The sequence below is a fragment of the Lutjanus erythropterus genome, chromosome 19, assembly GCF_056507025.1.
Source record: "Lutjanus erythropterus isolate fLutEry1 chromosome 19, fLutEry1.hap2, whole genome shotgun sequence".
Taxonomy (NCBI): Eukaryota; Metazoa; Chordata; class Actinopteri; order Lutjaniformes; family Lutjanidae; genus Lutjanus; species Lutjanus erythropterus.
Window position 1 is genome coordinate 21295550 of NC_139335.1, and position 25468 is coordinate 21321017.

At 40.7% G+C, this 25468-nt stretch overlaps 1 protein-coding gene across 1 annotated transcript in view; it reads right to left on the reverse strand.

Annotated features, from left to right (window-relative positions):
* Window positions 1-25468, reverse strand: part of LOC146309762 (myosin-10-like) — a 66241-nt gene that overhangs the window by 9110 nt on the left and 31663 nt on the right. Inside the window, exons 4-26 of the mRNA XM_084744514.1 lie at window positions 23156-23183; window positions 19651-19753; window positions 18951-18980; window positions 15728-15820; window positions 14281-14344; window positions 13584-13682; window positions 12969-13112; window positions 12734-12829; window positions 11543-11661; window positions 11056-11208; window positions 10747-10920; window positions 10494-10667; window positions 7068-7182; window positions 4308-4501; window positions 3933-4054; window positions 3525-3594; window positions 2485-2645; window positions 2237-2345; window positions 2005-2136; window positions 1721-1927; window positions 1458-1595; window positions 639-762; window positions 348-519 (exon numbers count right to left, since the gene is read on the reverse strand). Coding sequence (XP_084600640.1) covers window positions 348-519; window positions 639-762; window positions 1458-1595; window positions 1721-1927; window positions 2005-2136; window positions 2237-2345; window positions 2485-2645; window positions 3525-3594; window positions 3933-4054; window positions 4308-4501; window positions 7068-7182; window positions 10494-10667; window positions 10747-10920; window positions 11056-11208; window positions 11543-11661; window positions 12734-12829; window positions 12969-13112; window positions 13584-13682; window positions 14281-14344; window positions 15728-15820; window positions 18951-18980; window positions 19651-19753; window positions 23156-23183 — 2821 coding nt within the window. The remainder of the gene's footprint in view (window positions 1-347; window positions 520-638; window positions 763-1457; window positions 1596-1720; window positions 1928-2004; window positions 2137-2236; window positions 2346-2484; window positions 2646-3524; window positions 3595-3932; window positions 4055-4307; window positions 4502-7067; window positions 7183-10493; window positions 10668-10746; window positions 10921-11055; window positions 11209-11542; window positions 11662-12733; window positions 12830-12968; window positions 13113-13583; window positions 13683-14280; window positions 14345-15727; window positions 15821-18950; window positions 18981-19650; window positions 19754-23155; window positions 23184-25468) is intronic.

Consider the following 25468-nt stretch of genomic DNA (forward strand, 5'->3'; position numbering starts at 1 on the left):
TCAGTGGATAAACACAGACTGCAGGTCAGAGGGGAGCACAAAAAGAGGAAAACGCTCAGAGGCTATTTTTGTGTTCTTACAACATGATAAGATCAGTGTTGTACGGGTGTCTGGAGTGAAATCAGTCCAATAAAACGCAGTACATAAAACATCAGGTGTGAATGTACAGTGTTTAGTGCGATGACTGCTCTGAACAGCTATGTAGCACTTAGCTCAGACTGACTCACATCATGAAGTAGAGCCTCAGTGACTCAATATTAAAGCTCTAACAGCCATATTTAGCTCACACCAAAATCCTGTAATACTTCATTGGTAAACTGCTTGATGATGGTCCCAGTTTCTCCTACCTAGACTGCATCACCTGCTGCTCCTCTTCCTTCTTGACCAGCTGACCTTTCAGCTCCTCTGTCTGGACGTGTAGCTCGCTTATCTGGTCCTGTAAGTCCGACAACTCCCCGTCCAGCTTCCTCTTAGCCTTCTCTAGCTCCTGACGGGTCTTCTCCTCCTTCTTCAGTCTCTCTGAATTAGAGGAGAAGAGGATACAAAGGTTAATAAAGCAAGAAGAAACTTCATTTTATTGCAGGTTAATTGTTTTACTTTACTATTCTACACATTCTGCATTCATTTTACTCCTTTACCCTCCAGGTCGACCATCATCATCTCCTGCTTGTTCTTGACCTTGCCCAGGTTCTTGGCCTTTTCTTCCTCTTCAGCCAGCACTGAGGACATCTCATTGATTCGGTCCTCCATCAGCTTCTTTTCCTGCAGGAAAGAGATTCAGGATGGTTAGCGCACGACTAGCATCTCAACTCAGCATCTACACATTTGAATGATTTGAACCTTTTGGCTCTATATTATTATTATCATTATTATTATTATTATTATTATTATTATTATTATTATTATTATTATTATCATTATCATTATTATTATTACACAATGCAGGAAGGGAGAAAAGCTTCTTAGAGACTGCAAGACTTTTCACCTCTAATTTTAATCCAAACCCCATATTTTGACACTATGGATGAGAGCAGCCAACAACCACTCTAATTTGACTGGCGGTCCGTACAATTTTTGAGGTTTCTGTAAGTTTAAACAAATTAAATAAGAAAACCGTGTCACTGTTTAGCCATTAGGAGGTCATATTCTCTGGCCAGTCAGGTGAGCAATTGTGCCATGTTGTGTTACACAGAAAAAAATGAAAGATGCAGGGGCACTTTAAACCAGACTCCACTCTAAAAGTAAATGTTTCATGGTAAGAGCATATTTTTCACAGTAAAAATTTTAGTTACTCCATCACTAAGACTCCTCTGACTCACTTTTATCTACAGACACAATTTAATTTACTCAGTAACAGCATTAACTGGGACGTGACGTACGGCTGCACTCATCCACACCTCTGGCCATCTAAAAACTCCTAGCTTGAATGCTGACCTTCACAGCTTTGTCTGTCATACCTTGATGAACTTGGAGTTCTGGTCTTCTAGTAGCAAAATGTCCTCTTCAAATTTCTTCATTTTGGCCTCAGCTGTCACTTTCTCCAGCTGCAGCTTCTGCCTGCCAGCCTCCTCCTCGTCCAACTGTTCTTCCAGATCCTACACACATAATTATTTAAACATAGCAGCAAATTACATATTTTTGTTATTCATTTTTTTGACATATAATATCAGTGAGTGCAGAAATATTTTTTAAGAGTAATTCCACATCCACTCGGACACACCTGGATATGGGACTGCATCTTCTTCTTCTCGTTCTGCAGGCTCTGGCTCCTCTCTTCTTCCTCCTCCAGCCTAGACTCCAGGTCATGAAGGATCTCCTCCAGCTCTTGCTTTTTGGAAGCCAGGCGAGCTCTCATCTCCTCGGCCTCTGCAAACAGCTCCGTCTCTGCCTGCAGCTGCTCTGCTAGGATGTTCTTCTCCTCCATTAACTATAAATACATTAATACGTTAAAACCTTCAACTGCTCTTCCTAAAATTGTCATATAATTTGGGATTATATTGTTACCTGCTGGTGTTTTCTCTCCATCTCCACCAGCTCTCCCTCCACCTTGGTCTGCTTCTCCTTCACCTTGACCAGCTCCTCGTCTTTAGCCTGCATCTCCTCCTCCTGCCGGGTCACCTGCAGCAGAGGCTTCACCTGCAGGTACAGAAGAAGCCTCAGAGGATGATCTATGATGATAAATCCGAGCAGTACCACCTGTAACAGCACGCAAGCAAAAGTTTTCACAAGCACTCACCTTGGTGAAGAGTCTCCACCACTGCCAGTGACGCAGCTTCAGGTAGGCGGCGCAGTTCCTCTGGAGAACCTTGAGAGCACTGAGCTGCTGCTGCTTCTTCGCAAAGGCCCTGGAGCATTACAGCGAGAGAGGAAGAGAACAGAGACTGAGTGAGACAACAGCAAAAACTACTTTTTGTGATCAAATATGTAGAAATTACTCTTTCAGTGGATCTCAAACACAGACAGCAGCGGTAGAGCAACCCTTACTTGCGGGCCAGATATCCACGACAGACAGCCTGGAAGTAAATGATGATGTCGGTGATCTTCAGGTCCCTCTCTTCTTCCAAATGGGCCAGGACTCCTGCCCTGAAGAAGATCTTACTCTGGCCGATACGGAACAGGTTGCTGTCCAGCTCCAGGGCTTGAATCTACCAAAAACATGAAAAGACACTGAAGGAGAAAGGGCTACAAATATTTTTTAGAAAATCTGCCTGCTTACTTATTACAACTACCTCATATTAATGACATTTTTATTATGTTGCACAACTTTGTTATCATAAGAAATTAATGTGAAATAATAATAATAATACTAAAGACTCTTGTTTCGAATGAGAGCTCAGGGATTCTTCACCCTTTCCAAAGTCAAATTCAAGCACTTTTCAAGCTTTTTCAGCATCTTACAGCTGTGATAAATGACATATACTGTATATACACACACTTAATACATATTTATACATGCATTATAGAGGTTATAGTATGCTCAGAATGATTAGACCCCATTTCATTTTCGGATAGCAATCTACAGAGGAGTGTCAAATTAAAGGAAAACAAGTTTCAAAATGTGTCATCTGTCTGTAAGTAGACTTGGCATCCTTTCTAACCTGACTGATTCAATATTAAACAATCACTAGAAAAAATAACTTAAATTCCAATGAAATCCTTTTCATTTTTTGGTAAATATTTCATTTTCAAGCCAGCGTTCACTGAAACAGCAACCTTCCACACATCAAGAGGACTGACAGATCACACTAAGCTCAGCAGTCGTCTGCATTTTGTATGTAGTGCAACACCAATTACTCTCAGACTTATTTTATTTCTCTATCTAGAAGGCAAACTATTCAGTCAGAGAGTGATTTATTATGAAAGAACGCAAAGTTTCAAGCTCTTTTCAAACCTTGAAAACATGACATTAAAATTCAAGTGTTTTCAGGACTTCCAGCGCCTGTAAGAACCCTGTGAGCCTCGTGAGGTCTGAGTAAGCCGTTCAGATGATTTAAACTGTCCTAAACGCGAGACCCAAGTCTTACCATTCTCTCACAGGCCTGCTTGCCATCCATGAAGCCCTTGGGGATTGCGTTAGGAGTGAGGATCTCATACCTGGACACGAAGCAGAGAGAGAGAGAAGTGTATTATGAGGACAGAGAGTCACTAGAATAGTTAAATCACAGCTCCAAAATATAAGAAACAGAAAGAGAGAGAGAGAGAAAGAGGAGCCAGAGACTTCTGCCTCCTGAATGACACTTGGAGACTTCAGAGATCAAACACATTCAAAAATATGAAAGATCATCAAAGACTAAGATGACAGCAAGTGCTTAAGTACACTGGTAGGCTCTGGCCGTCAACACTTTTATAAACCATCTCTGTGATGATTATTTTATACCAATATTCATAAAATCTATATAGTATCATATAGTTTTAACACTGGTTGATATTACCTCTGTCTGAACTCTTGGAAGACGATGCGATTGGGGAAGCCTTGTCTGCAGATACGAATCCCCTCAAGCACGCCATTACACCTCAGCTGGTCAAGAACCAGGTGGGGGTCCAGTTTACCAGCCTGCAGGAGGTGAAAAAAGAAAAGAGATGAGGAGGAGAAATATTTTGACGTGTGGATAAAGGTTCTGTATAAATTAACAGAACTTAAACTTGAATAGGCTGTATTTTCATAAGATCTGTGAGCAACACTGCAGTGTCTGTTGTCCTTTTTAGCATGACAGTGATTAGCGATTATTATTATTATTATTATTATTATTATTAAAACCTAGCCTTGTTAGTGGCAACAGGGTAACTGTATCCATCTTTAAACTCACCCTCTTCTCGTGATTCGGGATGATGCAGCGGACAAAATTGGGATTGGTGTTCCTCAGTGTGGCCATCAGCTTAGACAACTGCTCCTTGTACAGCTGCCCCACGGTGCGGAACATGCCCTTCTTCGTCTTGTAGGCAGCACCGAACGCTGTCTCATTCATGCCCGCAACCTGGTCCAGACCCACGATTCTGTCGACTGGTGATGAAGAATGAGATGAAGACAAAGAGGCAGATTCCTGTATTAATGCAGGGATGCTTCAGCGGCTTTTGTGATGCTGGTTTGACTGATAAATGCACATCAAAAGGCATCTTAAGTTCTGCGCTATTTACATGAATGTAGAAAATAGAAAAGCCAACAAAATGACTTTAAATTATTTGATGGGATCTGAATCCAACTAGTTAAGCAATGATTTAAAGAATAATGAAAACTGCTGAATGCATTTCGATTCTCATAAAATATATTTTAAGTATTTTACATCCTGCATTGTTTGCATTCATGTTTACTAGCTTGCAGTCTTCTTCGTTCCTGCCTTTGCTGGGGCATCGCTGCACATCTTGGTATGTTACCACCACCTGCTGATCAGTGGACCTGTGCTCAAATCAAGAACATGACCCCATTAAAAGTTTCTCTGTAAACCTACATATGACATGACAGTTCAGCAACACTACACAACACTACTCTTATCTTACTTGTATCGTAAAAGAGATTAATGGCACAAATGTCTGGCATGCAGGTTCCCCATATATTCCTTTTTTAATACACATATTCCTTTTGGCTCCACTTTCTCTTCTTCCTCTAAATTAAAAATGTTATTTCTTTTCATCCACTGTTTGACACTCATGCTCTGAGTTTCGCCTGCTGATTTGCAATAAAGATTGCAGAGTCACTGGGATTTTTAATATAACTGTGTCAGTGGACTCAGTGGACAGCTAATGACAGCAGCTTTGCACAGAATAAATATTTATTGAGTGGATAGGGAATATTTGCACTTTTTAGGTGTGGTGACAGCTTCTCTAAACAGTGTCCCAACAATCCAGTCTTCTTATTGTACCCCTTTTAGTCAACAAAAATGTACAATGGCCCTCAAAGCAGTTTTGAAATTATAACAAGTTAAACATTATGTGTCTCAAATTATAAAAAGACATGCCTTACCTGCCTTATCAATCAAAGAATAGTTGTTGAAATAAGTATAGTGGCAGTAAGCCACCAGCAGTCACGGAGGAATGAAATGTTTCACTGTCAGAGCTTTTGAGTACAACAGGAGTACAGCCATGCAAAGCCAGAGGGGAGTTTTTAGAGGGGCGCACAGTGCAGCCAGCACAGGACAGGGAACCAATGATCCCCCCACTGCAGAGGGTGAGGAGTAATGTTGTCATGAGCCCAGAATTTAAACTTTTACAATACTGGTATAAAATACTTGATACGTCTTTCTATACCACGGCACAGAGAAAAAGAAAAAAGTCCTATGAAGACAAAAGAGGATAATTCTTTCTTTTTTCTTAAATTAACAACCTGCATGCATGCTGGTAAAGAAAAAGTCACTGAGCACTATCTGGTTTTACTGCAAGCCAAATCTTAGGTAGGACAATAAAGACTGAACTGAACTTACTTTCTTTTTTTTTAATTTACTTTTTATTGACATTCAGCAACAAAGTAGTATGTACTTCTACTTCAGTTATTAGTCACAGAGTATCAGCCTGAATTCCTTAGCACCAGTACTTTCAATGCTATCATATGAATAATTAACTGAGATTGTATATTTTTAAGACGTGGTATTGAAAACGTATCAAAGTATGGATAATTTTGACAACCTTATGAGGAGAAGCCAGCGGTACACGGAGGTTAAGTGTTACTATCATTCACCTGGAGCTTCATGGAGCCCAGACACATTGTCATAGAATGAAGCTCTCTGAAACGTCTGTATGTCTACAGCAACAGAGACACGGACAGAGAAAGAAGACAGGAGAGTGAGAGAGAGAAAAAAAGCAGGCATGCAAACACACACACACACACACACATACATCATTCATACACCCACAAACATACAAAACCTTTACAAGCATTGATTAGCTGAAAAAGAGGACTGAAGAGTAAGTGTCAGTTCATGCACTGCAACACTATTCAAAGAGCTGGGTTATCATATCTGATCATTAATCAGGAGAAATATTAGTTCAGAGTGTGTTATATAACCATGTTGGTTTCCATCTGTCTGTGATTTCATAAAAAACAATGTCAAATTAAAATAATAATTATGAAGGCCACGGTTGACGTCTGCTTGAAATATTAACAGTGTACTCTCTGGGGAAGAAATTACAGGATTAGCAATAAATCTGTCATTCAGCCTGAGGGAGGAGTGACTGTGGTTTACCTCGCTTACGCTTCATGTGTTTCCTGGAAAAACTCAAAAACCTCATTAGCAAAACCATAAAACATAGTGCTGAATGACACTCAGACAGGTTCAGTTGTTTATAATATGTTCTGCAAGAGTCTACAGTCATGCTGGAGGCTCTGAGAGGCTGATTTAGACACCATTAAACTTCAGCATGCTAACATGCTCACAGTACCAACGCTACCATACACTTTTAAATACTCTTCTTTTTGTTTCTCACGTGTTCACTTTACAATAGGTACAGTGTGTAACGATAAGGATGATTGCAGGTTTAGTTGCACATCGAACATTAAATTATCTATCAAGATACTTTTGTACACTTATAAGCTTGATGAGCTCCTACAAGTCAAAAGAAAACGTCAAGAGACTCACCATCTTTCCAGAGCTCAGCCACAAACTTGTCAGTTGACTGGTGCAGCAGCGTGGCCACGTTGTCATTCAGGGGATCCATGTTCTTCATAAGCCATTCATCAGCTTTATAGTCCACCTGAAGAAACACAGTGATTCCTCATGGTTATTGTTATTTTTTAATAAATGTATTGACATACACTTAGATTTACATTTTCAGTTTCAAATATTGTATACAGACACATTCATAATCCGTTTGTCTGAAATGCCCTGCTTTAAGATTCATAACAAACACAAGGGAAAATTTAAAAAACACAGTGATACTCTGTACAGTTGATGAGTGATCTTTTCCTTAATATAAAATGAAATCATAGATTTGTAAAAAATAAAGTCCGGTCTACAGGGTGTTACATAGTTAAACCATTTCCCCAGTGAGACACAAATAAATCCAAGTTGTGGTTATCATATGCCATTATCTTCTCCACTTTGAAATGTTAATCCATGCATTCAAAGTTGCACTCTACTGTGATAATGATTCCCTCATTAGGGTCTTTTTTAGCAGCTACCAGCAATATATTTAAAAGATATTTATCCCTTTTCAACCCTTCTTGAAAAAAAAACAAAACATGGTCCTCCTCTTCATGGGCACATGACATCTGTAAACATGTTATAAGGCACCGAGTATCCCTCTCCAAAAGTCTTTAATGACAGGGCAATCCCAGAAAACATGACTTAAATTTAGATTTCCAGAGTTTCCTGCGAGTTATTTTCATGGCTGGACAACAAAATTTTCAACCGCATTTCAAAAATCTCAAACATACACAGGCTCAGCATCAAGAAATTATCCTTGTTTTATTCTAACAAATTAGAAAAATAAAAATTCTTTCAAGGCAGTGACCTGCTCTTAAGAAAAGGTTAAGGTATAATGAACTGTACTGTCACACCTCTGTCACAATTTGGTTACACGAGGTTTGGCAACCCGACAGCAAAAAAACCTAAAACAAATCAGCATCAAATCAGATTAACTTTGCTATATGTAATCCGACCCTTTTCCTTCCATTACTGTTATACACCAGTGAGTGAAAAATGCTTTAAAAACACACTTTGTGAGGACTGTCTTCCAGTCTCTGATGAAGTGTCGCTGGTCTGTTGTTTCACCTGTCTGTAACAGACTGTGTACTTAGTCTTAACTGACAGTGAGATCTGGCTCTAATAGTGTGTCCAAATACCTCACAGTTGTTGTATCTTACAGGCAGCACCAGATGTGCTGTGCGCAGTGTGTTGGATCATACAGTGAGCTGAACATCAAACAATGATACACAATGCTGACATAATAAGCATCACTGCTGGTTTGTACTCCTATCCATCTGGTACTCGCACTAAGGTTGAATAAAGTTTATTTTAGTTGCTCATTATACATATGTATGTCCACAGACTTTTTAACTGTTTTGCTTTCATAAATAAATCCCTCCTTGAGCTGGATCCTTTTTTTTCTGTGTGCATACATGTGCAAAAAGAAACAACTAAATATTCTACAAATGTTGGCTCAGAGCAGAACAGAACCAGACAAAAAAAGGTTTTTAAATACATTCCTCCGTGTTCCTGGAATAACTTACAGACGGACAGAGCTGATTACTATGGGGGAATTTCAGTCAGTTTTTAAGGATTGAGAAAATAATACTCCTGGTCATCGCGACTGCTCCTGAATCTTGTCAGAAATCATTTTAGACAATTGTACATGCTTCATATTATTTTTTGCCAGTGTTGATGTACTAAATATTAAGTAAATGTTGTCTTCACTCATTTGTGATGTGTGACAGTTGTATTTGGTTTGTATTTTTTGTGTTTATTGTTGTAACAATGTTTATAATGCCCTCTTGGCCAGGTCACTCTTGAAAAAGAGATTTTAATCTCAATGAGGCTTCTCTGGTTAAATAAAGGATAAAGCAATCCCTCCAGGAAGTTACAATGTTGTGATCGTAACAGTTAACACAAATTCAACCAGTCTACATGGATTCTTCACAAGCTTGCAATTTTGTCCAATCACTACAATGTTTTTGGTATATCTTATTTTTTTATGTTATTTTGTCATGGGCACTGAAAAGAACACTATGTTCGACATATAATTTTGTGCTGTTTTCATGGAGTTTGAGCTCCAAACAGATTGAGCTTCTTTGTGACATACCCCCAGGTGCACTTCTTCATTTACAAATAAAGCACATTTTGTTAGAGTTTTTGCAATCCTGAACATTTTTGGGTAAGATTACTTAGAGCACTCAGAACAGAGTGTTCCAGGTGAGAGTTATTCTCACTGGAACAAGCTGCCTGATTTTTAATTAAAAAAAAAAACTTTACTTTTTTTCTTTTGCATTCAATTGCAAAGAGATTTTAGATTGCAGAGATTTTAGGCCACAACAATCCCAGAAAAGCCTGAAAAATCCTGGAGGGACTGATATATAGTACTTGACTGACAGCACATTCAGCTCTTAATGCACCACTGGGTGTTGACAGGATTAGTCTCTGTAACACGATGATGACTTTCAACTTCTATGTGTTTTCCAAATGTCTAATGCACAATGAAGAGTCTTGGATTAGAGCAGAAAATAATAAGTAATTGACACGGTCTGCAACCTGAGATGAGGAATGTAAGATCTCCATATGGGGTTCATCAGAATCTTGGAAAAGCAAACCCACAGTGTTTGCACTTATTTTCCTCTTCAGTATCACTCTGTCATGCAAGATTTATTTGATGAAGTTCAAATTTATTGCTGGCTCCAGAATCAAATACTGGATGAATCTGAGGTTTCCACCTGTTTGTCACGGTAAGGCTCCTGTCCAGGACTGATGTTTAGACACAACTGACTGATGCTCTTCATTGTGTTCATATACACTTGTGCAAGAGAGGAAGAAGATACAGGTAAACCTAATTAAACTGCTACTCTGGGGATGATATCGGCTTTCATGCTGCGACTGACAAGCATCCTCTCTGGAATGCTGAAGAGTATCGTTTTCTCTTTCCAGATGGCAGACCACCACACAAAGGTGAAAGTTGAAAACCTCTGTTATGTAACTACCAGGCACCAAAGAGTCAATCTTAAAACCAATGTGAACCAGATGTGGGTTTCCTACAGCGGCAGTGCGACAACTGGGCTATTGTTTTCAGGCAATGGCCTGGTTAACGGCGCCTTCGGAGGAGCAATGTCTGGGCCTCTGAGAAAGGCTTCAAAACAGGTCAGAAAACACACTCACATGTTGCACAAGAAAAACACAGACATGGATAAATCTGCAGCCATAAAGAGGACATGAATGATGGTTTGCATCTGCATTTTTGTTAGGTTTTAAGAGCTGTCTGCTAAGAGCTGTAGCATACTTATGTACTAGGTCCAAACAGCTACAACTCCCAGGAGAGCAGTCAGAATTTAAGACACCTTAACTGCCTGAAACACATACCCTGCCTGCGTAGTGAATGATGCAGAAGTCAGCCTTGTCCTTGAGCTGACGCGGCTTCTGAAACTTGGTGTGCGTGCCCTGCTCCTGGAGGACCTTGTCTATAAAGGTCCGGTCGGTGGCCTTGGGAAACCAGCACTCCTCATCCAGCAGAGCGAGGATACCAGGGGGGTTAGTCTGAGGAGACAGAAGTCGTTAAGCGCACGTATTCATAAGTAGACACACACACAATCACACACAGATGGAGAACACCGACCGGCCTCTCAATGAGGTCGATGCAGGGCTGCAGGTCCAGGCCGAAGTCGATGAAGCTCCACTCGATGCCCTCCCTCTGGTACTCCTCCTGCTCCAGGATGAACATGGTGTGGTTGAAGAGCTGCTGCAGCTTCTCGTTGGTGTAGTTGATACACAGCTGCTCAAATGAGTTCAGCTGAAAGGAAGCAGAAGTTTGCAAGTCATGTTACGATTCCGTTTAATCTGTGTGTAAAAGAAGACAACTACAAAAGAAAGAAGCCTGTGTTGTCTGGAAATTGGTTTGTTAGTAGTGAAGCACCACAGTCCGCACCTCGAAGATCTCAAAACCAGCAATATCCAGGATACCGATGAAAGACGCCCCCTGGCGTTTGGTCCTGTCCAGAGCCTTGTTGATGCGGTGGACCAGCCAGCGGAACAGCCGCTCATATGTCGCCTTGGCCAGGGCTTCAACAGCAAAGTCAGCCTGAGGAAAAATAAAGAGCGCAGGACCAGGAAGAACTACCATGAAAAACACTATTAATAATACATTGCCAGCTGAGCCATGAGAGTAAATACAAGAATAGAAAGTTTGTGTTGCTGTTTGTAGTGATTTATCATGGTATGATCATGAGGAGTAAGAACAAGCCCTAGGGAAGATGTTTAAACCTGTCCTATGGCTGATGAGTTTGCAAAAACGAGGTGCAAAAGCACAGCTATAGAAACTGAAATTTATGTTTTCACTTATCTAACAGTTAAAAAATATTATATACACATGGAATGCAAACATGATCCATGGATAGAGCAACTTGGCGTCCCACCTGTTCTTTGGTCTGTGCCTTCTGTACATAGTCTCGTCCCACTTTGATCCTCGGGGTGAGAATAGCTCTGGTGAACTCCATAACATTCATTCCAAGCAGATGGCAGAGCTTCTGTGCCGCTGGGAGTGCGAGACAGCAGGAAACAGGTAAACTTATATATGTCTGATATGAATGTAGACTTCACTGGTTCACATACAGTATGGCTTCAGATTTCATAGACCACAGATTTGTGTTTTTTACTATCCTCAGAGTAAGATACCTTTGATGCTAGGTTAAAATAATAAAATAAAACAAGAACTTTAGGTTTAAGTCCACAGAAACAAGGAATTTAACTTGAGGTTTAAGGGTGATTTTATTTATCATTTTGAGGTACTAAGTCATCATTTTGTGGAAGTTTCTCATTATAATGACTTACTAGATCTTCTTTTTCGCATCACATTGGCAGAAATTTGTTGCCATATGGAGAGACAGCACATAGACAGCAGTGCAATGAAAATACAGACGTTTCACAGGGAAAACAAGCATATATAACTCAGATCTAGCTGTTTGTTAATGTCAATATTTGCACACTCCCTTTCTCACTCATCCACATGAACACTATTTGCTGCAGTTTTCCAGCAGTTTATACCGGGCATGAATCTAACCCGCCACTGATTATGCACACAGCATTTCACCTGATGCTGCTCAATGAGAATCTCAACAAAAGACACTGGTGTCTACAAATCATATTAATAGAGAGGCAGAGGAGAAAACCGCAAAATCAGCTGAGGCAGTGCAGGTGGGGTATTAAGGCTGCTGTGGGCACAGGCCATATAATTTTTTGAGGGGCATAAGGCAGCTGTGAAATTCCTGCCCTGGTCCGGGAAAGAAGATCAGTATAATTAATTAGTCTGACCGCAAGACAGAAGACTTAATCAAATATATATTCATTAGACTTTCTTCTTTCTTACACTGAGAGACACATGACATGTGATGTAACCCTCAGTGTTATCATGTTTCTAATAAAGCATTTGCTCACAGTGAGTGAGACAATAGTGTGACTATGTATATATATTTGGTAATGATGGTGTTTTTTCCAGCAGCTGTTGTGGTGGAAGCTGAAGTGTAGCGGTCATCTCATTCTCTGGACTGATGAATCATGACTGACCTCAGCGTGGAGGAGTGAGCACTCGTGGATATTTGGATGTTTACCTGTATTCTCAGGCATGGAGGCCTGGTCAGTGTTTCTCTCCTTCTTGAAGACGATGTTGCCAAACTGCAGCACGGCGGAGACCACCTTCAGCATGCCTGGCAGGGATAAGATAACACGTTATTGATCTCCTGGGTGGAAAATTAAGTAATGGCAAAGCGAGGAAACAAAGGAATGTATTTTAATAAGATGAGATGAGAACAAGAATGTGGAATCTGGAAGTACTGTGCTACTGACAGACAATCTCGTCATGGGAGAAGCTCATGATGTGCATTGCATCCAATGTCTCCTGGAAATTATCCTTGTCCTGCTGGCCAGGGATGGGAATGTTACCATTTGACAGGAAACGGTAGTTGTTAAAGCCTTCGAGGAGCAGGTCCGCTGGGGAAGGAAAGAGAAGTTTTTCAAGATCTTTTTTCCAGAGTATCTTTCTTTTTGTAAAGCATATTAGAACAGTAATGCACACTGATTTTGGCCTCAAAACTAACAATTTAAATCATGTTTCACGGTCAGAAAATATTCTGACTGCAATGAGGTATGTGTTTCATTTGCATCTACCCTCATTAAAGACAATTCAGTCTAGACTCAGGAAGAAAGTGAGAGTTCAAATCCACTATTTCATAAGAGAAATATGCTGTAAAGTGTTGACTTCAAATGTATAAACACGTTCTGCATCATCAGGAAACAATGTACTAACAAGCTCAATTAAAAGTTAACGAGAGACAAAGATTAGCTTGCCGGTGCTAATTCAAACCAGCTGTCTTTTTGCCTGAGGCTAATTGGCATAAACATGAAACCTCACCATCATTGCTCTGATACTTTTGCCCCTTATAGCTGCTGTCAGACACTCACTTCGGAGATGCTCTCCAGCCCCTGCCAGCAGGCGGTAGAAAATGTGGAAGGTCCTCTCATCTTTGGCCTGTCTAATGGCCCTCGACTTCTCCAGAAGGTCTGAGAGCGAAGGTTAAGGACTGACCAGGTAATTACATCATGAAAATCAGGACATCGATAATGCCACTGTTGTGAGGAACTACAGATCAATTTAGCCACATACACTGACTTAGACAGTTTTACAGGAGCATGAAATCACTTTTTGGTAAGCATTCTTAGCAATTGCTATTTTATTAGAAGAATTCTTGTAAAGCACAAAAGAAATAAATCTTCCAACAAATCCCAGATCTTCCAAGAAATCACTGTGAGGCCAAATCTTTATGATTTCTAAAAGTATTACAACATAGAAATATAATCCTGCAGAGTCTAATCCATTATTTTCCTCACCAGGCATAAATAAACTTCAATAAAAAAAAGAAGGAATAACAATAATAGCATGGTTTCTTTTTCCTTCTCTCTGCCCTCTAGCTGTCTGGTGAATATGCAGAATGGGAATGGCATGCTTGTGGTTAAGCATAAGCCGTGGTGAGTCGTGCAGCCTAACCGCTGGTCTCAACTCTAAAATTTAATGTGTACCCTGTGTTTTAGCTCCCTTTGTTGTGTTTGAAACAATCCTTTGACCTTCTGCTCCTTCAGCCTGTCCAGGTGATGAGGATACAAGTCTCAATATTGGCCCCGACGATGTAGCCTGTGACGTCAAAGTTGATTCTGATGAACTTCCCCTGCAGGGAAACAACACACATATTTACGTTAGAAAAACAGTTGTTGAACTTAGAACCCTGACAGGTTAATTAAAACTAGAATTACTGCCTAGCGGTTGCATGCCTCTGCCAACCAGTCAAGCTGAAGTTTACATTCATGTCTGTCCAGACTGATATAATGCATGTAGTAAAGACTTTGAAGGAACTGAATGAAATGTATTAAGTGTATCAAATGTTTTGGCTGTGAGTTACAGTGACTTTTGACCACCAAACCCCAATCATTATTTGGTTTAAGTTGAAATTTGTGCCAAGTTTGAACAACTCCACCAAGGCAAGATATTGCATTCACAACTTTGGGATGGATAGCTGGACAACCCGAAAATATAATGCCTCTAGTCAGAGCTGTCGCTGGCCAGAGGCATTAAACCAGATGATGTCAGTGTGTACTGTACTGCACTGTATGTGTTTGTGTGTGTATGTTTACGTATATTTATCCTCCCTTTGCACTGCATTTCAAATATCACTTTGCACATGACAGAGACACGGTGGAATAAGAATGTCTATATTAGGAAAAGCCAGGTTAACAGGTCAGAAAGAATCTCAGGCATGTTTGTGGTTTCCGGACAGTGAATGTGTTTGTGTGTAAGCGTGTGTGAATACGTGTGCCCATCTGTCTACTGGTCTTCATCACTTCTCATCTGACACAGCTGGTGATTCATGAGGTCTGGACACCATGGTGGTTAATCTGGGCCACATGGTTTACTTAGTCATACAACAATTTAAAATGCTCAGAGCGAGAATTGCTGTGATGCCTGCAACTCATCAGTACAAGATTGGACATAACAAAAAAACAGACACAGCATCAGTCCACTTTATAATACTGTTTTTATCAAATATTCTAAAGTTACGTAACTAAAATTTTAAAAAAATCCAACTGTTGGCTGTTGCTTCGTAATAATAGTCTTCTCATCTGTGTTTCTCATAGGTTTTGTACAATTTTGCAGTTTGTTTTTTATCCCAAATAAATGCAAATCAGTCTAGTTCAAGGTAAAGTACAGGAGAAAAAAAATGAAGAGAGATCTTTTACACACCTGTACAGCTAACCTTAAGAATCCCTCCACAGACTGTAAATATTTAGGAGAAACATCTTCTATTTAAGATATTCTATATGTGAAACACTTATTTATCTTTATACAATAAGTTGGGAATAGAAGCATCTGTGTTTCAGCTTAGTTGGTTTGGTTGTTTAGATTGCGTAAATTTCTTTGTACATACATGTTGAGGCAAATGTAAACTGCACTGATAGTTAACGAGGGGCTTACGTAAATCTGTTTCCCTTCAGGATACTGTCTGCATATGTTTAAATCAAGAGAATGATCATTTAAACAGGAGCCGTAAACTTACGAATCGAGACGAGTTGTCATTTTTCACTGTCTTGGCATTGCCAAAAGATTCGAGGATGGGGTTGGCTTGCAGGAGCTGGCGTTCCAACTCACCCTGTGGAGAAAGACGGAGAGGTAAGAAGCCTACTGGCTGTCAAACACTTTAAGGCCTGGCACCAGGTGACCAATCTTTTATCACTATTTAACACATTTTCATGTGACTGCCAAGACATACACAAGCTGGTGAGGCAAAATCAAGTCTTCATAACAGAGCAGCTAAAGAAAAAAAAAAGCAAAGGTAATACGCTAAACCAATCTTTCAGACAGTCAGCAGTTCATCATGGCTCTGTTGGCTTTACTTTACTCAACTGCAGCACAATGTGATTTTTGTCAGGGGAACTCGACACGTTAACGGGGCCAAAACAACCAAATAGTTTGATGGAACTCGTGAAACCACAAAGGCAATATAGCGAGTGTGTTTCAACATATGCCCTACACTGTGTGGTTACTTGCGGTTGATGAGTGAGAGCCTTCTTCCGGCCTGCACATTCCTCTGGTTGTGATGATATACCCTATATATCCACCACGACTGTACCAACACGAGGGTAATGATGGCTTCCCCTCAAATCTCAAAACCTGGGTTGATAGGCGGTTGGGACATTCCCAACAGCCCTCTACACATGACACAATCTTCTCTATCCAGGGCGCTGGCTGTACAGAAATAGCCCCTACAGCAGATCAGATCGTGCCTTGATCTGAGTCCAGGATACTCCTCTGGACAGAGTAAGGTTTGCATGAGGCCTGACGTGCTGTCTGGCTGGCTGATGCTACGAGGCCAGCCAAAAACAGCCTTCGAGAGAAACATGGGATCACCTGTAGCCCTACTTAGGTGTGCTGTTGAACACAGAAAGCAAGGAAATGGAGACTGACAGAACGCAACTGAGAAAATTCTAATTCTTTGACCTGTAGCAGAAACAGAGCAAGGAAAGAGGGGAGAAAAAACTTCTCAGGCTCTGACTTATACAGAATAACCGCATACATGCCTGTATAAGTAAAGAATAAACAGACATTCCCCTGTCTTTCTGACTGAGAGAAATATAAAAGTCTGGTTTCTTCTGGTTTGCTGTACCTCTTCTCCACGTTTTCACCCCCCCCACCTTTTCAAACCTCTCTCCTCCACCATATCTTCGCCCTCCCTCGATCCCTGGCTCTACATTCCTCTGGCCTGTGCTCAGAGGCGGCCGTAATGCAACGCAGAAGGGAAGCAGCGTTAAGGAGGTCAGCGTGGATGGTGTTCTCTGGCAGGGGAGCACCGAGGCCCCGAGACACAGCTTCTCACTCTCAGCTACTGAAACGCAGCATATTAAGCAGGCATTCGCCCGGATTGTGTGCGCTCAAAGCTGCAGGTTAGAGGTTTCAGTTAAGACGATAGTTATTAGATTTAGTGAGGACACAGAAACATCAGGCAGTGGTTTGGGGGGAGACAGAAAAATAGCTCTTGGATAAATCAAGCAGGGAAGAGGTGAGCCAGAAAATATCAAGTTTTGTAGAGAGCACAAGAGACAGATGATGGAGCTGGGGCAAATTCAATACTGTGTCAGCAGTGCCTCATTTGTGTTACTTCTGGGAAAAAACAGTGTGGATTAAAATCTATAAATCCAGGTGAGGCTACAACAATAGGAACATCCCCTGTGTTTGGTTACTGACTGGCCACACAGTTGGTTACTGGAATAATATTATCACAGCCAAGGCTAAAAAAGAGGCGGATGAATTATTAACTGAAATGCTCTACAAACTACACACATGCATCTAGAGTATATCACCAATGGAAAACATGCATGAATATTAAAATGATTTCATCATCTTTGATACCTTCACTTTACACCTGGGCATGTATCATATGCAACAATTTCAAGAGAGGTGGGACATTGTGTAAAACAGGAATAATAACAGAATGCAATGGCATGCAAAAACTTTTGAACCTACATTTGACTGAATACAGTACAAAGATAATATATTTAATGTTTAATGTGATCAGTTTTATTGTTTCTTGCAAATATACGCTCATTCTGAATTTGGTTCCTGCAACATGTTCCAAAAAAGTTGGGACAGGAGAATGTTTACCACTGTGATACATCACCTGTTCTTTTAACAACACTTAGTAAGCGTTTGGGGACTTGGGACACTAACTGCTTCAGTTTTGAAAGTGAAATTCTGTCCCATTCTTGCTTGATATACGACTCCAGTATGTTGTATTTTGCACTTCATAATGCAACACACATTTTCAGTGGGAGACAGGTCTGGACTGCAGGCAGGTCAGTCTAGTACCTGAAATCTTTTACCAAGAAGTTACTCTGTTATAACACATGACAGAATGTGTCTTGGTATTGTCTGGCTGAAATGCACGGGGACATTCTTACAAAAGAGTTGCTATTGTCTGCATGGCAGCATGTGTTGCTCCTAAACCTTTATGTTCTAGGCACCGACACACCCCGATACCATCACAGACGCTGGCTTTTGAACTTTACCCCAACTTTTTTTTAAATGTGTTGCTGGCATTGAATTCGGATTGAATTTATATTTACAGCTCGAATATTAAGTATCTTTTCTTTGTACCGTTTTCAACTGAGAAGAGGGCGAAAAGGATTTGCAAATCATTATATTCAATTTTTATTTGCGTTTTACACAACATTCCAATTTTGTTGGAACTGAGGTTTGTAAATTTACTTCACTAAAATGTAAAAGGTGAAGCTCTGCATAAAACATGAGGAGAGATGTTTAGTGCGGCTGTGGTCTGATTTTCACACTTCTTAGCTCATGTGCTCTTCCTAAACACCATGTAAACCCCAGAAACTGATGAACCTACACAGACAGGCTACACACAGTCAGTTGATGCCTGACTAGCACTTAATTTGAATACTGCTTTTTTTGGCATTTGACGAATTATGCTTCTAATAAAACATCTCAGTTTTCAACTGTTCTAATAAATCCCAACCAACTGATAAAACAAAGTACCGCAGTATCATGAGCCTGCTGGTTTAATGGCAGATTCACTGGGCTTCAAAATAATCATGTGAGAAGACTGAGCCAGCACAAACAAATACCTCATAAAGAGAGAAGCTTAGATTAGTCTGTCAACATCATTATTGAAGCGGCAGAGATTTAGAGAGGGGGGGGCATGCATGTTCACACAAACATCAGAATAGACCACACACTCTTTTCGAGAAAGCGGGAGATACACTTGCCTGGAGCTTGAATGCTTTGGGAGATTCGGGCTGTTTGTTATGGATAGACAAATGTAAGTGTTAAAACCTGAAGCGCTCATGTCAGACACAAGCCACAGTACACACTTAGCCCAGCATCGCAGAATGGCACTGGATGACATGATGCAGGCGCAGTGACCAGTCAGGCTATATTAAAATCTACTAGGTTAGCTGTGGATTAATACACAACTTGTTATCAGCTAAAACTAAGCTATGCACTTTAATTTGGACAAGAACACAATAACCATACAATTCATTATTTGAATAGTTTAACATTTTGGGAAAGACGCTTATTCACTTTCAGCTGGCGATAGATTGATACCACTCTCGTGTACCGACTGACGGCTGTAAGCTTGGGCAGATTTTGTTACTGATGGGCAGAGGCAGTCTTTGTACTTAGCTAGCTAATCAGCTGCTGTCTGTAGACTTATATTTATCATAAAGATATGAGGATGATACTGATCTACAATACACTAAAAAGTGAATAAGTATGTTTCTCAAAATGTTGAACCATTCCAACATGGTACTTAATTTAAGAGGTGAAATGATCTATCAGTAAGGATACTTAAAATGGGGTGTATTTGAGAGGAGAGAAGTGGAGAAGAGAGGAGAGGAGAAGAAAAATTGGTGGCCATGATTGGTCAAGGATAGAGAAAGCAAATGTAGGCAGTGGGGCTCTCACAGGAATGTTGTGGTCTTTGCGTCCTTTGTGCGACGAGGCGACGTGGGCCAGGTACTGGATGACCTTCTTCGTGTTCTCGGTCTTGCCAGCGCCTGATTCACCTCTGAAAACGAATGGGATAGACAGCATGGAAACACACATGGACCAACAGAGGGAGCAGAAGTGTGAGTGAATGAGGAAGGAGTGAGAGACAATAAACACACTTTGTTTTCACTTTACCTGCTGCTTTTCTAATCACTTCCAACAAATAATCACAACACCCTTAACTTGCAGTCATGAATTATAGGCTTTCAGTTGTGAGGCATAGCCACATTATAGGGAATAATCTATGTAAGTTGTCCACAATTTTGCAAGGTACAGACAAAACAAACCATAAAACTGTAACCAAAATCACTCTTGCTTATCATTATGGTGGTCAGGACTGATTGGACGAACCCGAAGACAAGACCAAACAAAGAGAGACAGAGAGAATGAACGGCTGTCAGGCTATCTGTTGTTGTTTTCTAAATCCATCCATTTTGTCGGTCAGTCTGTTTTACTGGAGAACCCTGCGGTTGGGTGGGCCGGTTTCCAAAGTTTCCAGGCTTTTGGTCCATCTTTAATGATAGCTGTGTTCAGGCAGAGCCATCCACAGCTCCCACAGTCAGGACCAAGAGCCCAGAAAGCCAGCGCCAACACCAAAACCAGGCCAGCAACACTACATCTAGCTGCATACCAGTGGCTTTAGTCTAGCTGACTATTAGCTCCCCTGCACATAGAGCACTGCAGTTTTAGCATTCAGTGGGTGAGTCTTCTAACACAGGATACAAGCATAACAATATAGGTCAAGTTAGCTACACATCCCAGTTTGGCTTGATGTCTTCATAGTTTCACAAGAGTAATATTTCTCACTGAATTTCCCACAATTTATCCTTTTTCCCCAACAGACAAGCTGTGAACATGCAGGGTTACAGGGTCACTTGTGGCAGGACCCCTGACTTTGTGAACAGTCTGTATCCCCTGCCACCTTCTGCTGATCACCCTCACAACTCTCACACATCAGAGGGTTCACAGTATTCTTAACTCTTAAGTGTGAGATTCTACAAGTTCTCAGTCTCCTGGGCCGCTCCCTGCTCTGTTTTTTGGGATAGAGCATATAGACACGACCTTGCAGTGATTCCCTTCATGAATGTGTTACAGAATAACTAAACTTTGCTCTCAGCCTCTCTGAGCTGCTAACAGTTAGCTCAGCTACAACTACAGGTAAACTACAACACAAAAACTTTTACAAAGGCCCAGTAATGTGCTTTATAGTGACTATCAAAGCTCCATTGGATTTTCTGTTTCTGCAGTAGCAGTGGCTAATGTTTAGTTATCTCTAACTACCAGCTATCTTGCTTCACACACTACATAGCCACATGTGCATGTCCACCCACACCCCTCCTCAGTCTCTTGCCACTTTTTGGCATATTTCAAAATGATGCAGTGAGTGGGTTAGGCTCAGACCAGGGGGTGAAATTACACTTAAAGGTCTGTGTAAAGCAAAGACAAGTATGTGTTCTGAGTTTGTCTCACCACAGAAACGTGTGTTATCAACCACCCAGCCAAATCTAGTATACAAACTTCTCAAAATCATGAAAAAGCTGAAACATGGACAGTACTTTTTTCATCAGTGTTGGGTTATAGGAACTAACGTGAGCTGTAACTGGCAGGCTGATATGAACTAAGAACTGCCCATTGGAGACGGTGGGGGTAGGTGGGTGGGTGGTGGCAGTTGTGACTCAGTTTGTGGGGCTTAAACAGTGTTAGGGGACCATGGCCATATTTCAGGTTAGGGTTGGGCAATGTCTACTGAACTGGCATATGGCAATGTCCATGGTGAAACATCGTAACAGGCAATGATACCGTAGATATCGTTTTTATATACTTTCTTTAAACTTTTTTTTTCATCTATGCGTGCTGAATATTTATTACAAATTGAGCAGTATTGTTTTGCTGTTTTACCTTTAGTAAAGCAGTTGCAAGGTGATATTATAATAAACCCATCTTTCGTTTTTGTGCTCTTTGGCCGACATTTTTATGAGTTCTGAGGCATTTTTAAATTACAATGTTACAACGGTAGAGGGCTCAGTTGATGATGACTGACAGGCATCCCGATGGACGATGGCATCATCCATTGGCCCGACCCTATTTCAGTTGCATCCAACACATCCTGAAAGCAACTATTTTCAAACATGTATTACGTATTTAGGAGAAAAACAACTAGTTTCCTTTACACAGACTGTAAGTATCCAGTGTATGACAGACCCAGGTTTGCAATTGTGATTCCAAACACATCACTGCTGAACCACATAACTCCACAAGACCTTCTGTAATTCTATGTTATGCTAAATAGGCTTGTGGCATTTTAACTGGATTAAAAGTGGTTGTTGCAAAGTTCATGCAGCCTTTTTTTTATTGTAAGACTGAGCAGAGACAGACCTGTAAACACAAGTTGTGAGCTGGCCTGCACACCCCAGTCAGATAACCAGTGCTTTTTTTTTTTTTTCAAATCAGTGTTTCTCCACGATCAATTTAGCATCTGAAATAATATTAAGACCATGTGATGTTACATCCAACTGAGAGGGTCCATTTTTCCACATACAGAGGCTTCTCTACCTCTTGGCGTTTTACCACCTCTTCCATTTTCATGAGACTACATTTACTTTTGAAGATGCTTTACTGTATGTTGATGAAGTATAATTAACCAACATCTTTCTCTGTTGGTGCTTCCATTTATATTAGTATACACTTTAATTCTTAAATCCATATGGACGTTGTTACAGTGATGAAGCAGCTTCTCTTAACTGGGTGATCACCCTACTTCTTAAACAGTGGGGTACCTCTGCCAAAATGGCTCCACTGTCACCAACAGGGGGCGTCATTTTCTGAATTTAGATCAGATTACGCAACAGCTCTTGTTCGACCATTGGCAGCGTTAACTTAAGCCACACTGAAACCTTGTGGCACTTAATTACTCTCTGCCAAAGAAGATGAAGGCAGGGCATCAAACCACACTCATAACTCCCTTAGTATTGGGCAGAGCTGCTGCACAACCCAGCATCTGCAAAAAAAAAAAATGCTATTTGAAACCAGTCTTTAAATAAAACAGCAGGAAGATGGGAGACAGCCAACTGACTCAGGGTGAGAGAAACATGAAGGGAGATGGAGAAAGGGTGACTTCACAGAGACGAAACAATCAGGTAATTCAGAAGGGATTATCTGTATTGTAGAGTGTAAGTGCTCTCATCATCTATCATACACAGTTGCAAAGTTACACATATAAACATTTCAAGGACAATAAGTTAGACCCTGCCTTTACACGAAATAATAACCCTGTTAAGCTTGCAGCTATAATCTTCATCTTGAGACAGTTTCATTTTCCAGACCATCAAGCTGCTTTATCACCAGATCCAACAGAGAAATGACCTCAGGAGAGGAGAGGAAAGGAGGACAGTTAATAGAGAGTAAGAGTTGCAGGACTTACGTGCAAAGGATTGATTGGTCCTCACGATCTGTTCAGACAAAGCAGAAAAACACAGTCAGCATTTTTACAACCTCTCCCTGGTTTTACCCTTCATTAAAACTAGAATAATTACAAAGACGGCCTTCTGACTACAACACACTAAAATGCACTGTAACCAGTTTTATTTGTCAACATGCGAATACAGGAGCTACAGTATGCTGTGGTGTAAGACTGCATAGTCGAAGTGCTTATGAATGAACAGCACTGATGATGAGTTTTCCAAAGAAAAGGGCAACACTGCAAATATTGCTCCAGGGTGCCTAAGTTACATTAATCCAGTGTGTGTGTGTCAACGAGTACATTTTACAGCCAAGAGCCCATTCCTCAGCTTCCTTCATCCAGACGACCCTGCAGAGCCATGCTGTGTAATGGCAATAAACTGACACCCGGACTAGTAACCGAAGCTCTAACAGCTTTCATCACTGAGGAATTCAGACCCAAGTCCAGATGACAGGATTAGCTATGCCCACTGAAGTGTGTGACCCCTAAACTTTGAAGGTCCTGCTGCGCTCTACAAAGAACTTCAGAGACCAGAACCAAGAGGGGACTGACCTTTTTATCAGCTAACAGAAACTGTCACAATCAGAGCATGGCCTAATTTAATACACCCACTGGTGAATGACATGTATATTACATATTTCTTTCATATTCAGAGAGGACGGGTTGGGCCTGCAAGCGCTCATTTCACATGAAAGGAGACATCTGATAAAAAACACATGCAGTGTAGAAACTGTTTACTGTGGCTGAAACCAGCAGACATGACTTCAAATCCTAAAACTGCCTGGTTGTGTACTGTGTGAAAAATGAGCCCTGACATCACATCACTCTTTAGTGGACACGTAACATAGTTGAAATGACCTCCTCTCATGGGTCAGCAACACAGACCAGAGGCTAAACCATCTGATCAGCATACAAGAAGAGCAGCACTATGGACACCTTACTGGTTGCACACCATGTCTCTCATCACACACAACACATACAAGTATTTTTAGGCTCCCTGCAGGACTGGAACTAATGATTATTTTCATAATCGATTAAGTTGTCAATTATTTTGTTGTTGTTTGGTCCAAAAAATGTCAGAAAATGGTGAAAAAATGTTGATCACTGCTTCCCAAAGCCCAAGGTTACATCCTTAAATGTCTTGTTTTGATCACAATCCAAAGATACAAAACTTAATGTCGCAGAGGATTAAAGAAACCAGAAAATATTCATATCTGAGACGCTATAATCAGAGAATTTGTACATTGTGACTCAAAAAGATTAATTGATTATCAAAACAGTTGGTGATTAAATTAACAACCCATTATGAATCAATTAATCATTGCAGCTCTAGTTCCATCTAAAACATTATTGAAGAACAGAGACAACAACAGGTATGATTATGATTTTAAAGTAATGCTGCTTGTGCCGGTCACAAAGTGATTCCTCCTGCTGCCCGTCAAACGTTGCTGACATTCTTGTGGCGGGAAGTGAGGAGATTTTTCATTTCCTGAAAAAGACAAATTCGGGAACACCTCCACATTCCTACACTCAATAAAACTGAAAGGAATGGGGCCACCCCGTACGCACTCAGATCCCACACGACTACAAGCTGCATTGCAGAGGGAATGGGAGCAGATTATACACTGTTAGACTTAACACAGTGTCTTTCTTGTAGTTGGGACATAAGACAATGAAGTCATGCTTGGTGAAAGGAATTTTGATAAAGGTTTTCAGATGTTCAAAAATGATCCTATGTGGTTCTCTTTGAGCTCTTCTTCCAGTGAAAAAATCTGAGTAAAGCCAGTGCAGCAAAAGACCATGATTAACTAGCTCCTCTAATGGATAATATTAGTGGTCTCTCTAATAGCCAGCCACTGGAGGGATGATTGCCATCTATAATGCATTAACTGACAACTTGTTGATGTGGGTCAGTTTTTTACAGACAGCTCAGACAGTTTTGAAGGTGTTATCTTTCAGCAAAGGAATGACCTTTTGTTCTTGCACTTAAGCGTGAACTTCCCTCAGCTGACAAAAGCTGGTGACAAATAAGTGTGGCTGTACATGTGTGAGTGTGTATGTGTGTTTACATTTGCAACTGGACACCTTATGTAATTAAAAGAGGCACTCTTCTCATCTTTCCAATAAAAGGCTGTTTTATCTCTTAAAAAAAGATAAATTTTAGCAATGCGGACAAGCTAATGTAAGCACAGCTGTGTTGGATGAGAGTTACTGTAACAGTGGGAATGATAAATGAGCTGCTCATCTCCCTTGATGATGAGGCAGCCTTTAGAA